The 13875-nt window shown below is 47.6% G+C and overlaps 4 protein-coding genes across 4 annotated transcripts; 3 read left to right on the top strand and 1 right to left on the bottom strand.

The window, feature by feature from the left end:
- The first annotated feature begins 1557 nt into the window (after positions 1-1557).
- Positions 1558-2199, top strand: LOC117137726. The gene has a single exon (XM_033299301.1). It carries the CDS (start codon positions 1647-1649, stop codon positions 2103-2105), a length of 459 nt encoding a protein of 152 aa, XP_033155192.1. The 5' UTR covers positions 1558-1646; the 3' UTR covers positions 2106-2199.
- An 81-nt stretch (positions 2200-2280) lies between these two features.
- Positions 2281-3809, bottom strand: LOC117137725 (alpha-amylase A-like). The gene has a single exon (XM_033299300.1). The coding sequence runs from the start codon at positions 3807-3809 to the stop codon at positions 2325-2327; it is 1485 nt and encodes a 494-aa protein (XP_033155191.1). The 3' UTR covers positions 2281-2324.
- A 570-nt stretch (positions 3810-4379) lies between these two features.
- LOC117136995 (serine protease inhibitor 42Dd) lies at positions 4380-5579 on the top strand. Its single transcript, XM_033298173.1, has 2 exons — positions 4380-5397; positions 5458-5579. The coding sequence occupies exons 1-2, from the start codon at positions 4380-4382 to the stop codon at positions 5577-5579; spliced, it is 1140 nt and encodes a 379-aa protein (XP_033154064.1).
- Positions 5580-8295: 2716 nt separating this feature from the next.
- On the top strand, positions 8296-9876 carry LOC117137720 (alpha-amylase A). Its single transcript, XM_033299292.1, has one exon. It carries the CDS (start codon positions 8313-8315, stop codon positions 9795-9797), a length of 1485 nt encoding a protein of 494 aa, XP_033155183.1. The 5' UTR covers positions 8296-8312; the 3' UTR covers positions 9798-9876.
- The last annotated feature ends 3999 nt before the right edge of the window (positions 9877-13875 follow it).

Raw genomic sequence — 13875 nt, 5'->3', positions numbered from 1 at the left:
TTTCAATTATAGACATTCCAACGATCGAAGTGGCCAAAGTTTGTCTCATTAGCATAACCAAAGAACTTAGCAGCTGAGATTTGCCGAGTTGAAGTGGAAAACTTTTCACACTTGCCGGAGATCGCAATCGATGGGCGCCGACTGCAGCCCAAATTATGACAGACCCGCCCCCAGTCAGCCAGGAAAATGCACTTCAAATCGTAAACAAGTGCTTCACAAACTTTTCACAACAGCGACAGGAAGCTCTCAAAAACAAAGCACAAGGAACTCTCAGACCCCCAGCCAATCACGCAGTGGGTGGAGGTCCTCAAATCCCGGCAGGCAGTGGGAAAAAGTCAATACAAGATTGAGGAAAAATCTGCAATTCCCTTGGGGAGCAAAAGTAGTCGAAGGAGCCGGAGGAGTCAGACATCCGTTTCCCGATTACTCGGGGTGCACGCCCCGAATGCGATTTGGTCACGTTCCTGGGCGTTGCCATCTCGGCTAGGAGCCGCAAACGTGGCCAACCAACCGCCAGTCAGCCGAAAGGACTCTCGGAAAAACAGGCGGAAAACTGGGTGGAAAGTTTCGACACTCGGCACTCCGACACTCCGTTGTAGGGGCAATGCAACATGTTTGAGTGAGTTCGATGGTAGGGTTTTTATATCCAACCATCTTCACGATGGATTCTAATGAAGATTGAAGTTGCCGGGCTGGGTTCTTTATTGAAATCTGATTGATAGCGAGGTGAGCATCGCTCGTTCATCAACTCTCATCAGGAAGAGCACTATGCAAGGGCGTTGGGGTGTGAAATCAAAGGAAAAGATAACCAACCCAACCACATCACAACTCACACCAGAGGACACATGTGTGCCCTAATCAAACCTTCTCACGTGACCGAAACTGCTCTAAAATGCAAATTTCTCGGTGCTAATAAAAATGTTACTCATATGCGTGGAAGATTTCCCAAGTGCCGAAGGCGACCAAAGAGAAAATTCGCACGCACGTCTGAAGCTGAAAACTATTACGCGGTGGCGGTTTTTCCACCCCGGCTCGGGTTGCCTTCTGTTTGCCAATTTTCGCGATAATCACACAACTAATTTGCATAGTACTGAGACCAGCAAATCTGGTCTAATCAAATCAAGCAAACGAACAAACTCAATTTGCGGGCTGGAGTATTAATCCGAATTTATTCATGCCACAAGTAAACATGTTTTATTTTAAATACTCTATAAGAAAGGGAGTAGACTTAGGTTATGGGTTTTAATTTGAGCTGGCCAGTGTTTTTACTATGCAACACTAAATTAGTATTTTATTTTTAAGTATAATAGTGTGTACTCCAAATATACTCCAATTATCCTAAGAAAATGAAAGATTAGTTTAATCTAGGAAGCGGATATAAGATTTCCTCCTCCTTTTAAATATTTTTAGTAGAGCATTTCAACTTTGGAAAGGGACTTTTTCCCAGCCTACGCAGATCTTAAGACTTAGGAAAGCCTCCATCACCATCGCATCCATCTGTTATTGCTTTGATGGGACTATGCAAATCTCGGCTTGCGAGATAGCCTGGCATTTCATTTCAAATAATTTTTGGGGGAGGCTAGCAGAAACCCAGGCAAAGCTAATATTTTCCAAAAGAAAAAGGCAAAATTCAAAATTACCGGAGGATGGCGCAGAACGAACGGAAGGGAGGAGTTGTGAAGAGGGACAAGGCGGATAAGTGGAACCATGTAGAGACGGCTCGATACTTTAGGGATTTGCAGGAGAACGAGGTGCGAACGATGCATTATTTGGGTCTGGCCTACGTGGTTTTGTCCCGTCGCCCAAATTTGCAATTGAAAGTACCTCTGTCCACTCAAAACTATGAAGATGGAGCTACAATGGGAGCGGGGGAGCGAGGAGGCTATGCCCTCCAGTTGGTCTTCACCTGTGCTGCGAATTATCCACTCGCAAGGCCGCTGGTGGAGATCGTGGAGAAGCGCAATGTGAGCGACGCCTTTGAGAAGGTTCTCCGCAAAGAGATTGACCTGGTTTTGGAGCAACATCTTGGCCTCCAGATGATTGTGCCGGTGGTGACCCGGCTGCAAATCACGCTGAATACCGAGATTAAAAGGCTGCGCTTTTAAATAAGGTCACCCATAAGTTGTTTTTTGCCACATTATGCGTAACAGTTATTTGTGGTCAATTTTGAGTACAATAAAATGTACCATTTTCCATAAATACGTACTTGTAACTGACTACTGCCAATCTTCATTTTGTGTTATAATCGCATCATATATATTTTAAAAAATTAATAATCTCAAATAATTGCTCGGCTTCTCGGCCTTGGTCTTTGCCCCAGTTGTTTACAACTTGGCGTTGACGTGGATGGCCAGCACTCCGTCGTCCTCGGAGCTGCCAATGTAGATGGAAGCCCGTCCGTCGGATCCGACGCTGACGGTCTTGCCCGTGCAGGAGGAGCCGCTCTTGGAGCCGGAGATGACGTCGCAGTAGGTGCCGGCGGGCAGGCCCGTCTGCAGGGAGCTGTTCAGGTCGTAGTTGTCGTTGTTGAAGGCCACGAAGCCGCGGCTGCCTCGGCTGAAGGAGATCTGGTTGCTGCCGTTGTCCCACCAGTTCTGGATCGCGTCCGAGCCCACGGCGTTCCGGAAGGCCACCATGTTGTAGATCTGGCGCCAGCGGTGCTCGCACACCCAGCCGCCGCTGCAGGAGTTGTCGCTATTGAAGACGGGCGAGGCGATGTTGTGGCCGTCGGTGGTGGGCGGGCCCTGGTCCGTGTCCGAGAAGGAGAAGGAGGACATCACGCGGGGAGTGCCGAAGGGGTGCGCCAGCATGAAGGCGGAGGCCATCTTGTACTGCTTGGGCACCTTGTAGGTCAGCACATCGGCGCCACCTGCTCCGTGTCCGCGCTGGTTGTCGTGGTTGTCGACGAAGACCAGGGAGCGGTCGGAGGCGGCGAAGCCCCAGGCGGTGCCCCAGTTGGTCAGGTACTGCAGTTGGTCCTTGCCGCGGAACACCTTGCCGATGGAGTCGGAGTGGCGGAACTCGGTGATGGCGCCCAGTCCGGTGTACTCGGACTTGCTGATGGCCTCGCCGCCCATGTCGATGACCTCCTGGACGATGTACGCCTTGGATCCTGAGGCGAAGCCGTGGTCGGTGTTCAGGTTCTTGAGGCGGCCATAGATGACGGCCAGGTCGGCGGGCCACATGTGCTTGGCGGCGTCCACGCGGAATCCGGCCACGCCGAGGTCAATCAGATGGTCCAGGAACTCGACCACCTTGTCCTGCACGTAGGAGTTGCCCTGGTTGAGGTCGCGCAGACCGACCAGCTCGCAGTTGCGCACCTGGTTGGCGTCGTTGTAGTTGTTGATGGCGCAGGTCGGGTTGAAGTCCAGCGAGGAGTAGGGCACTCCAGGATAGCTCTTGCTGCTGGGGCTGGCGGTGCTGCCGCCCGTGCCGTAGGTGCCTCCGTCGGCGGCCATGTGGTTGAAGACCACGTCCACGTAGGTGCGCACTCCCACAGCGTTGCAACGCTTGACCATGCTGGCGAACTGCTGCTCGTTTCCGGAGCGGGTCTCCAGCTTGTAGGAGATGGGCTGATAACGTTCCCACCAGGGGCGGCTGTCCTTGACGGCATTCTCGTTCACAGGCGAAACCTGGACACCGGCGAAGCCATTGGGTCCCAGGAAGTTCTCGCATTCGGCAGCGATGTCATCCCACTTCCACTCGAAGAGGTGGACCATTCCACTACGACCGGAGGCGTAGTTGGTGTCGAATTGGGCGTTGGCCACCGCCAGGAGGGCGAGGCACACTAGGCTCTTGGCCAGAAACATGTTGATTCTAGGTGGAAGCTAAATTTCACTCTGATTAAAAGCGTGTCGATGCAGCTCCTTATATATGATGAACAAATCCATTCGGCTTTGCCGGGAGTGATTTGTGGATTGATCTTATCGCTGCTAAGGCGCTACGTACTCTTGTATGTATTGAGTTGATTAAATCGCGATTAAGGCGTGTTATCTAAGTTCGCGGCAGACCTATTGACTGGTGGCTAATTATAATTAGTTCGACATAAGTAAACATCAAGACAATGCATTCCTCAGATATTGGTTGATATTGGAGATTTATTGGCCACTTGACTTGCACGCCACTAGAAGCGTGATCAATCTGAACTTTGGCCTACAAGGAATTAGAACTAGAACATAATTTTCAAAGTGCTGTAAGCTAATGTGGTGTTTATTGAATATGTAAAAATTAATTCAAGATATCGATAATGCCATTAGAAAGTGGCTCATGTATCACCTCTAGAATTGCAATTTTCACGCAAAGAGTTTACAATTACACGCTTGAAATTGTGGGCATCTAAGCTTAAAAAATGAGCACAGTATTAAATAATTTTATAGATAATGTACGTGCTACTGCTAATCCTTTTAGGAATCTCACGCTACAGGGCTCAGAAGAATCCGCAATTGCCAGATGGATTTTACGCAGCCATCGTGAACAGCTTTTCGAACAGGAACATTATGTTCTCCACGGAGATGATACGATCCAGCATGCTGTTCATCTATGTGGGCGTGGAGGAGGGTGAATCCGAGCAAATTCGAAAGGCTATGCACTACCGAGGAACCCATCTATCTGACTACAAGCCGAAAACCCAGAAAATCTTTGTTATGAGTGCGCAGAAGGCACCTGTGGCCAAGAGTGTTACCCGATTCTATGTACGTCTGAATATGAAGATGTCCACGGAATATAGAGTTTTTATGCGGCATACAGAGGGAAGAGCTCGTAATATCGCCTTTGTTCGTGAAAAACTAGACGAGGTGAATACATTTTACAGCCATGAAATGGGCGAGCAAATGGGGCAGGTGGTAAAAGAAAGCTGGTGGAAACCGAACAACCAAGGACTCCTCATAAATGCCATTTTCTTCAATTTGAGTTGGGCGCGAACTTTTAATCCGGAGGCCACATATCCCCGGGAGTTTCGAGTAAATGGCGCAAGGAGCGTTATGATACCCATGATGCACGAGGATAGTAAGTTTGCATTTGGCATCCTAGGGAATCTTAAAGCCACCGCCGTTCTGGTGCCCTTTTCCCAGGGAGATCTCCAAATGCTCTTGATAAAGCCCGATCAGCCTGATGGACTTGCTGCCTTGCACATTAAGCTGCAGGCCATTAATATCTTAAGTGTTGCCAGGAACCTCACAATAATGGATGTGTTTGTGGGTATTCCAAAGTTTAAGATGCACAGTGATCTAGAACTCTCTCCAGCTTTTGAAATGATGGGCATCAAGGATATATTTAAGCCGAGCAAGTCATTTTCAACGTTGCTGCACAGGAATACCAACTTTCAGATTGACGGAGTTATCCATGTAGTCACATTTGAGTTTCAAGAGCAGGGCATTGGTACGCCAAGTACGGATGTTGGTAATTTGAATTATCTATAAAAACCTGAAAGATAATGTTCAATTATTTATTTGATTTCAGGCAATGGTAGTTTGACACACACCTTTAATGGGGTGAAATATTTTCTGGCTACTCATCCATTTGCTTTCTATATCATAGATAACACATCAATTTTCTTTGCCGGTCATGTAACAAGCTTTTAGAAATTAAAAAAAATATATATTTCAAATTATTTGTGAATAATACATCAGGTAATTTTTATATTCTCACCGTTTGTGGGGAAATATTATTGCGGAGCTATTATGTTTATGAATAATAAAGTAAATCGTTTCGTGTATTAAAAAGATAATGTTCATTTGTGGTCGAGCCATATTCATTTCATTCGGCTTCCGAAATATCTTTTGATTAGCCAAAGGAATGGCACTGGTTGTGCGCCATAAGAATCCAGGTCATGTAGTCCGCATATAAATCCCGGCAAATTCATGCATGACCCATAAAAACCAATGCCCCCACTTGGCCAACGGACTTCCCGGCACTCCAGGAACATATTTCCTATTTATGACTGCAACTTTCGGTCGAGTCCGGGTGGGGTGTAAAAATTTCAACACGCTCACACAAAAATTGCCAATTAAGCGCATTTATGACTGCAGCGCAGCGGAAGTATGTGCGGCATGCAACTAGCCGGGTAGAAGTCGGGGTCACCACCCCCGGAATCACCAGCTCCCGGTGGAAACAGTGTCTGGCCCATAAACATACTTAATGCGAGGACGTGTGCACTCCGAAGACGCTCGTCGGATTATTAAGAAACAATGAAGACGGGACATCGCTAGAAGCCATAAAAGCGGACACATAACGCCCGCTTTATGGCGCAAGTTAAAACCGGAAACTAAATAGTTGACACCGCGCGGACATTGACCATCGGATACTAGGGGGTGTTTAAAGGGAGCTGGCTGAGGCATACTCTCGTAAAACTTGGGTCAATGACGAAAACATAATTTGTAATTTGAATTTGCTTCGTGTTCGAGCATAAGCAATGAGCTTACCAGAATGTCCTTCGCCGTTGTCCTTTGGCTTTAAGGGATTCACCTCGCGTTTTGATCATGGCGCATATAATTCGTTGGAATAGTGATTGCTGCTGGCGGAGAAGAGGCTTGTGGATTGTCATTACAGGAAATCAGCAGGTGTGATATATTGTTTATAACATTTTGGCGTGTGTTCAGCAAACCCTTGACGTTGAATAATAATTAAATTTTCTTATAGTTGTAGCTTTATCTATTCATAGTGTGGCTTGAATGATTTGTGGTTCCTTGTATGCGATAAGAGACTGAGATAATGTTTAGTAACGATGATAAGGTGAATTCAATTAATCAGTTAAATCAAAACTTTGTTAATTAATTGCAAGACTTAACATCCAAAAAGGTGATAAGAGTAAATTAATTTATCAGTCTCACGAAATTGTGTTAATTAATAAGCATGTTAATTTTCCGTGAGCTTCCAGACCAAATTAACTGGGGAACGAATTACACGAGTAACTCCACATTGCAGCGAGATATAAACTGAAATTAAAAAGTATCTTCTACATGGGGAGTTACGTCTTGGGTTGAGCCCTTGGCTTTGGGGTAAGGGATTCCTTCGTCCTTCGACTGATTTATGCGCTTATCACGCAGGCGTCGCCGTTTTTATGTCGCTGTCGTCGCCGTCTGTCGGCCATAAATGTCCTGGCCCGAGTCCTGGTCACAAATTTGCCAGTTTAATGCTCGCCCGGATCTCGACTAGCGCTTTTCAATTTCTCCACACATACCTGCGAAATGGCTTAGGCTCATCCTTCGCCCTTCGTGACAGTTTTTCATTACGCACAAATCCTTCGGGCATACACAGTCACATTAAAAAAGGATGTTGACTAAGAGCCAAAAGTAAAGAGGAACAGGGTGCGATGTAAGCAAACAGCGAATGGAGACTGCCGTCTCAGGAATTTCATAAAAATCGTTGCCGGCTTATCGCAGCTTTAAGATGTCTGCATGTCCTGTGGGTGCTCGCATGTCCTTTGCCCTGCGACACTTTCAAAGTGACATTATGCAACTTTGAGCGGCAGCAACAAGAACTGCAGCTATCTAAATTACCCAGAGACATCCGGCATGGCAGGACGCTCTTATGCGCTCAAGGATCAACAGGAAGCGCCCCAAGGAGTCTGACTAGCTCCATGTGTTGCATTTTGCCCTTCTTGTTTTTTTTGTTACGTTCCTTTGCCCTGCAAATTTCATTTGGCACTGCGACAGGAAGGAAATGTGAGCATGCAAAGCCGAAAAAGGTCCTGCATAGACAGAGATAAGTTGCGCAGCAGTCGCCAATTAATCCGTCGTCCTGGACGTGTTAACATTCCGCCACTTCAGAACCCAGAGATCAAGTGGCCTCCAGTCAAGGCCAGAAGTCACGTATTTCTGGAGAACGGCGCAGCTTCAAGCCAAAATCGGTTGTTACCTTTATTTTCAACTTGTTTTGGCGATATTGCATGATTTCAATGATTTTAAATACGCTCAAAAATCTGGCCATTGGGGCCACAGTTCACAGTGGACACGCTTCTAGGAGCGTGGACGTAATAAATGGTCAATAAATTCCCAACTGAAACCGATATCAAAGGAATGCATTTTCCCGATGAGTTATTGATATAAATATAATCAAAATAAGCCGGCCCACTAATCATCGGCGAAAAATTGCGATCTCCAGTCAATACGTCTGCTCGGAATTCTGATTAGACAAACTAATCGCCAGTCAGACCCCATGCGTGAAAAAACCCCTTAGGGAGCGATAAGATCCCATGCAGTCACAAATCACTCCCCGCGAAGCCCTCAGATAAAGTAGCAGTGGGGTCCACTATATAAGGAGCGGCTCTGAGTAGTTCCGACCAGAGTGAAACTGAACTTCCATCTGGAATCACCATGTTTCTGGCTAAGAGCATAGTGTGCCTCGCCCTGCTGGCGGTGGCCAACGCCCAATTCGACACCAACTACGCCTCCGGTCGTAGTGGAATGGTCCACCTCTTCGAGTGGAAGTGGGACGACATCGCTGCCGAGTGCGAGAACTTCCTGGGACCCAATGGTTTCGCCGGTGTCCAGGTTTCGCCTGTGAACGAGAACGCCGTCAAGGACAGCCGCCCCTGGTGGGAACGTTACCAGCCCATCTCCTACAAGCTGGAGACCCGCTCCGGAAACGAGCAGCAGTTCGCCAGCATGGTTAAGCGTTGCAACGCTGTGGGAGTGCGCATCTACGTGGATGTGATCTTCAACCACATGGCCGCCGACGGAGGCACCTACGGCACTGGCGGCAGCACTGCCAGCCCCAGCAGCAAGAGCTATCCCGGAGTGCCCTACTCCTCCCTGGACTTCAACCCGACCTGCGCCATCAACAACTACAACGACGCCAACCAGGTGCGCAACTGCGAGCTGGTCGGTCTGCGCGACCTCAACCAGGGCAACTCCTACGTGCAGGACAAGGTGGTCGAGTTCCTGGACCATCTGATTGACCTCGGCGTGGCCGGATTCCGCGTGGACGCCGCCAAGCACATGTGGCCCGCTGACCTGGCCGTCATCTATGGCCGCCTCAAGAACCTGAACACCGACCACGGCTTCGCCTCGGGATCCAAGGCGTACATCGTCCAGGAGGTCATCGATATGGGAGGCGAGGCCATCAGCAAGTCCGAGTACACCGGACTGGGCGCCATCACCGAGTTCCGCCACTCCGACTCCATCGGCAAGGTGTTCCGCGGCAAGGACCAGCTGCAGTACCTGACCAACTGGGGCACCGCCTGGGGCTTCGCCGCCTCCGACCGCTCCCTGGTCTTCGTCGACAACCACGACAACCAGCGCGGACACGGAGCAGGAGGCGCCGACGTGCTGACCTACAAGGTGCCCAAGCAGTACAAGATGGCCTCCGCCTTCATGCTGGCGCACCCCTTCGGCACTCCCCGCGTGATGTCCTCCTTCTCCTTCTCGGACACGGACCAGGGCCCGCCCACCACCGACGGCCACAACATCGCCTCGCCCGTCTTCAATAGCGACAACTCCTGCAGCGGCGGCTGGGTGTGCGAGCACCGCTGGCGCCAGATCTACAACATGGTGGCCTTCCGGAACGCCGTGGGCTCGGACGCGATCCAGAACTGGTGGGACAACGGCAGCAACCAGATCTCCTTCAGCCGAGGCAGCCGCGGCTTCGTGGCCTTCAACAACGACAACTACGACCTGAACAGCTCCCTGCAGACGGGCCTGCCCGCCGGCACCTACTGCGACGTCATCTCCGGCTCCAAGAGCGGCTCCTCCTGCACGGGCAAGACCGTCAGCGTCGGATCCGACGGACGGGCTTCCATCTACATTGGCAGCTCCGAGGACGACGGAGTGCTGGCCATCCACGTCAACGCCAAGTTGTAAACAGCTGGGGAGCATGGCGAAAAGCCAGGCAGTAAATTGAGATTATTAATTGTACGAAATATATATGATGAGATTATAAGCACACAACACTTTTATTCGCGAGGGATGATAAGAATCTAATATATATATTATCTGGGCTTCAAAGCTTCATTGATCTTATTTATTGAGTCAAGAGGGAAATTTATGTCCTTGTTATTCTCTTTCCAGGTGTAAAGTCCCCAACGGTGAGGCTATCTATTGATTTGAACATTCCCCTCGAATTTAAAAGAGAGATACAGAAATTTGCGTAGAAACTGATAACAATCGTGGATTTTACGAATTATACAAATTGATATGTGCTTGCGAATAATATTTATTGATGGTATCAAACAGAAATTTATAAGGACGTTTTGAAGTGCTTCTATTTTAAACATTCAAAGATTTTTTAAAAAGCAGACAGCTTTCAACAGGTTTGATGAGAGTTTGAATATTGATTGTTGACTTTAGCTATACATAAATCACACCTCATCCACCCATTGGTGGTATCCTTCGAAGGACTTGCGAACTGGTAGGCTGATGGTGCAAATTGAAGCTGTCCTGGATGTTCCTCGTGTGCCCGGAGAAGCGGCCAAGGCACGCACCAAAGTAAGTCCGTATCCCCACACCCGGCGGCAGATTCTATTAAAATTGCCTGTCATTGCCGTAGCCGGCATCGTTATTGTCCGCTCCCTGGATCCTGGATGGCTGGGGCTGCCCCATCCTGGCTGCCTCCAATGGTGCCCTTCCTCTTTTCAAAATGGCAGACATGCTTAGTCCCTTGGACGACGATGGCGACGTTGTCTTCTGGCAGGACCATTATTCTTCAACAACGTGCATTATATTATCCTTTGGCTGAAGGCATTTGTATGCTGGTCCCGGGCGCGAATTGCATTTGGGATCGGGTGGTTTCGGCTGCTTCCTGGCTGATTTCTGGGCGGATTCGGTTGGCTCAGCGCACTGGCCTTTCAGCTGTCGTCAGTGCAATTTGTATTGCCGCCCGTCGGTGGCGTCTGTAACTTGTTTTTTATTGGTTTTCTCGTTTTAAATTTCAATTTGGCGTCCTGTAAGCAAGATGTATGTACAAGGCCTCCCCAGCAACTCCCCAATCCTCGCCAGAAACGCCATGCATACATATGTTGACAGTGTCAGGTGCGCCAACGATGGGCGATTTATTTGCGTCAGTGCGCCAGGTTGACAGTTTCAAGGTGCTGTGACTTGTTGACCCGGCTGCTAACTAAACTGTCATTCAGCTGGTGTTACCATTTCTCGTTTCAATTACACACGAAGAAATTACCGAGCATTAAGGGTTTCCCAAAAAGAAATATATAAAGTTTGAGTTGAAATGATTTGAATGTGTAATTAATTGTGGAAATGGTATCGTTGCAAGTCAAGGTGGCATTCAGTAAGCCCCTAATGGTCTCGTTTCAGTGCCAGGTTATTATGCCATTTGGGGTTAGGGGGCTAGGACATTTTACACCGCATTTAACCCAAAACATGCCACTTAACGGAGGGCATTTATCAATGAGAGAGTGGGTATTTCCCCAGCCCTACGTGATTCGCCGCCCCGCATTATCAGCCATCAGGAAGCAACCTCATCCTTGAACGTGCCCACCACCACACCCTCCATCGAAATTTCCCATACACACATGACGCTGCACTCCGTGCGATTATCGAGCGTTTCCGTTTCCGCTGCTCGGCTCGTTCTGTGGCTTTAGGCCGTGCCCCGAAAATTACATGCCTTTGTTTTTTATCTAATGCCTGGCGACATTATGCCTAACCCGAGGTCTTAAGGGTCTCCCCCAACCATTCCACTCCCCGTCCATTTTTGCGAAACGTGTCCTGGAACTCTCCATGGGATTCAGATGCGCAATTCGATCTTTTATCAGTTGTCATCGTCGGCAAATTCACACATTCGCATGGGCATTTGTCGCTCTGCTTGATTTGTGCCACCGTAACCAGTACAGTGGGCTTAAATTATATGTTTTCACAATAAAAAAAAAGATTAAGAAAATAAAAACATTAAAGATACTTAAGCTCCTCCTATTTAAACAATCTTTAACGAATAGCTGAACTTTCAAACCAACCATTTACATTTTTTTATACTTCACCCTGACATCCCATGAACACCACTGTTCACCATCCGATTACTCCAACTCCCGAACGGAGAAGCACATTGTTTCACGTGCCATTTCGCAGCTGAAATTTGAACTTTTTCAAGCACCCGGAGCAGAAGAACTAAACGAATTCACAAATCCGGAGACGAGGCAGTAAATGTTGGACGGATGGATGAAGATGTGTGTTGGATGCGTGCCTAAGTGTTGTGCTGCATTTACATGGAATGGCCGTACAATCGTGGATTGTGGGCGAGATAAAGGCTGGGATATCGAGGAGCATACATATGTGGGTATGTGTCGATGTTGATGGTTTGAGGGACAACAACTGGCGCTGTGGCGTGAATTGGATACGCACAAATCCAATGGAGCAGGAGATAAGTTCGTGTGTGGGGCATATTAAGCAAAAATTAGCAACAGTTGTGGCCCGAACTCTGAATGCTGCGAATATGTCAAGTTAATTTAATGTAGCATGAAAAGGGGGAGGTGAGTGGGTGCGGGTGGGTGTGCATGTGGCAGATACGCAGTGCCATGTGTTGCCCGCCTACGTGCAATAATTTGTGCAATTACTTGGCAAATTTGTTCGGCGTCCTCGCAGCCTCGCAGCCCTGCGACGTGTCCCGAAAAAAATTCAAATAAATTATGCCCCTAGCATTCTCCAATTCTATTTGCCAAATTCTTCTTTTTCCACACTTTTTTCTGCGTTCCGAATTATGCATTTAGTTTAAAAAACATGTGGAGCGTGTGGAACAAACTACGTGAGGGGCATAGACAAAAAAATTAAGCACAACTCGAGAGCCAATGGCCCAGAAATATTGAAAGAGCAGAGCCAAGATGCGTTGAGATGAGTTGGAGAAACGTCTCCCGGAAAATTTGTAATTTTTCAGCTCTGCGACTTTTTGGCTCATAAAAATGTCAAATCGTTTACATACACGTCACTTTTGTGACAACTACTTGACAGACATTAATACACTTAAGCTGCCTGGTAAGAACACGGGCATTATCCTTTAGCCAGCTGCCTTGCATACTTATACATACATACATACATACTCGTACTACTTACGTTCGTATGTACATCCTTTATCCCTTGAGCAAACGGCAAGCGGATGCGATGGCGGCATGCCAACATAAATGACATAATATAATAAACCAACAGCGAGCGACCAACAAAATGAGCACATATAGGGCGCAGATAGGAAAAGCAGCAACCAAAATTTGCTTAGACAGCAACTCACATGAAAATTCCCCCATGCTCCACTTTCCGCAGCAAGATGTCAAGGGAGTCGCGTTTTATTTTTTGTGCCCTTTTAACAAATTGCTTTTGTGCAAATTTTGTCACATCCCCAGCACAAACACCAATACAAACCCACTCCACCCACGGATCCAAGGACATGGAAATACAGCCAGATGGAGCACACCACCCCCACATCCTGCCCAGCTTCATTAGTGCACTCTTGGATGGGTTTTTCTATTTTCGCCAGCTCTTTGAAGTTGCAACAAATCTGCAAGGCAGATTTTCTCCTACTTATATACCATATACTATGAATACTTGACCATCGCTTGAGCGGATAATCAGGACGTGTAATGTGGGAAATCAGTTTTTGATTTGATTTCAATCGAAGTCTGTCATACAGTGGTTATAGTAGAGCCAGAAAAATATTGAAAGGTAAATTGAAAGGTATATTTTTAAAAGCAGTCTTTTGGGAGGAATGTTTAAAACGTGTAGCCCAATTTCAGGGTTACGTTATGAATACCTAATAAGTAAAACAGAATCTCTTAAAAGGTTTGTTAGCTAATCTTAAGATAAAAACATTAACCGGTTTTAGGTTTTGGCTGAAAATGAATATGTTAAATCGGATTTTAAATCTTGCTTCGACCTTTTGCCTGCTGATGCCAAACAAACTAGCTTTTAACACACTCCCAGAAGCCATCAGCATCTTGAGCAGTTC

Source organism: Drosophila mauritiana, chromosome 2R, assembly GCF_004382145.1.
Source record: "Drosophila mauritiana strain mau12 chromosome 2R, ASM438214v1, whole genome shotgun sequence".
NCBI classification, from domain to species: domain Eukaryota; kingdom Metazoa; phylum Arthropoda; class Insecta; order Diptera; family Drosophilidae; genus Drosophila; species Drosophila mauritiana.
The sequence above is the reverse complement of the archived record's forward strand: the minus strand, read 5'-3'. Positions and strand labels throughout refer to the sequence as shown.

What these genes read in the sequence shown, in the direction of transcription:
- LOC117137726 (XM_033299301.1), top strand. Translation starts at nt 1,647, where the DNA reads ATGGCGCAGAACGAACGGAAGGGAGGAGTTGTGAAGAGGGACAAGGCG.
- LOC117137725 (XM_033299300.1), bottom strand. Translation starts at nt 3,809, where the DNA reads ATGTTTCTGGCCAAGAGCCTAGTGTGCCTCGCCCTCCTGGCGGTGGCC.
- LOC117136995 (XM_033298173.1), top strand. Translation starts at nt 4,380, where the DNA reads ATGTACGTGCTACTGCTAATCCTTTTAGGAATCTCACGCTACAGGGCT. An exon ending in TACGCCAAGTACGGATGTTG is followed by an intron (nt 5,398 to 5,457) that starts GTAATTTGAATT and finishes ATTTGATTTCAG; the next exon opens with GCAATGGTAGTTTGACACAC.
- LOC117137720 (XM_033299292.1), top strand. Translation starts at nt 8,313, where the DNA reads ATGTTTCTGGCTAAGAGCATAGTGTGCCTCGCCCTGCTGGCGGTGGCC.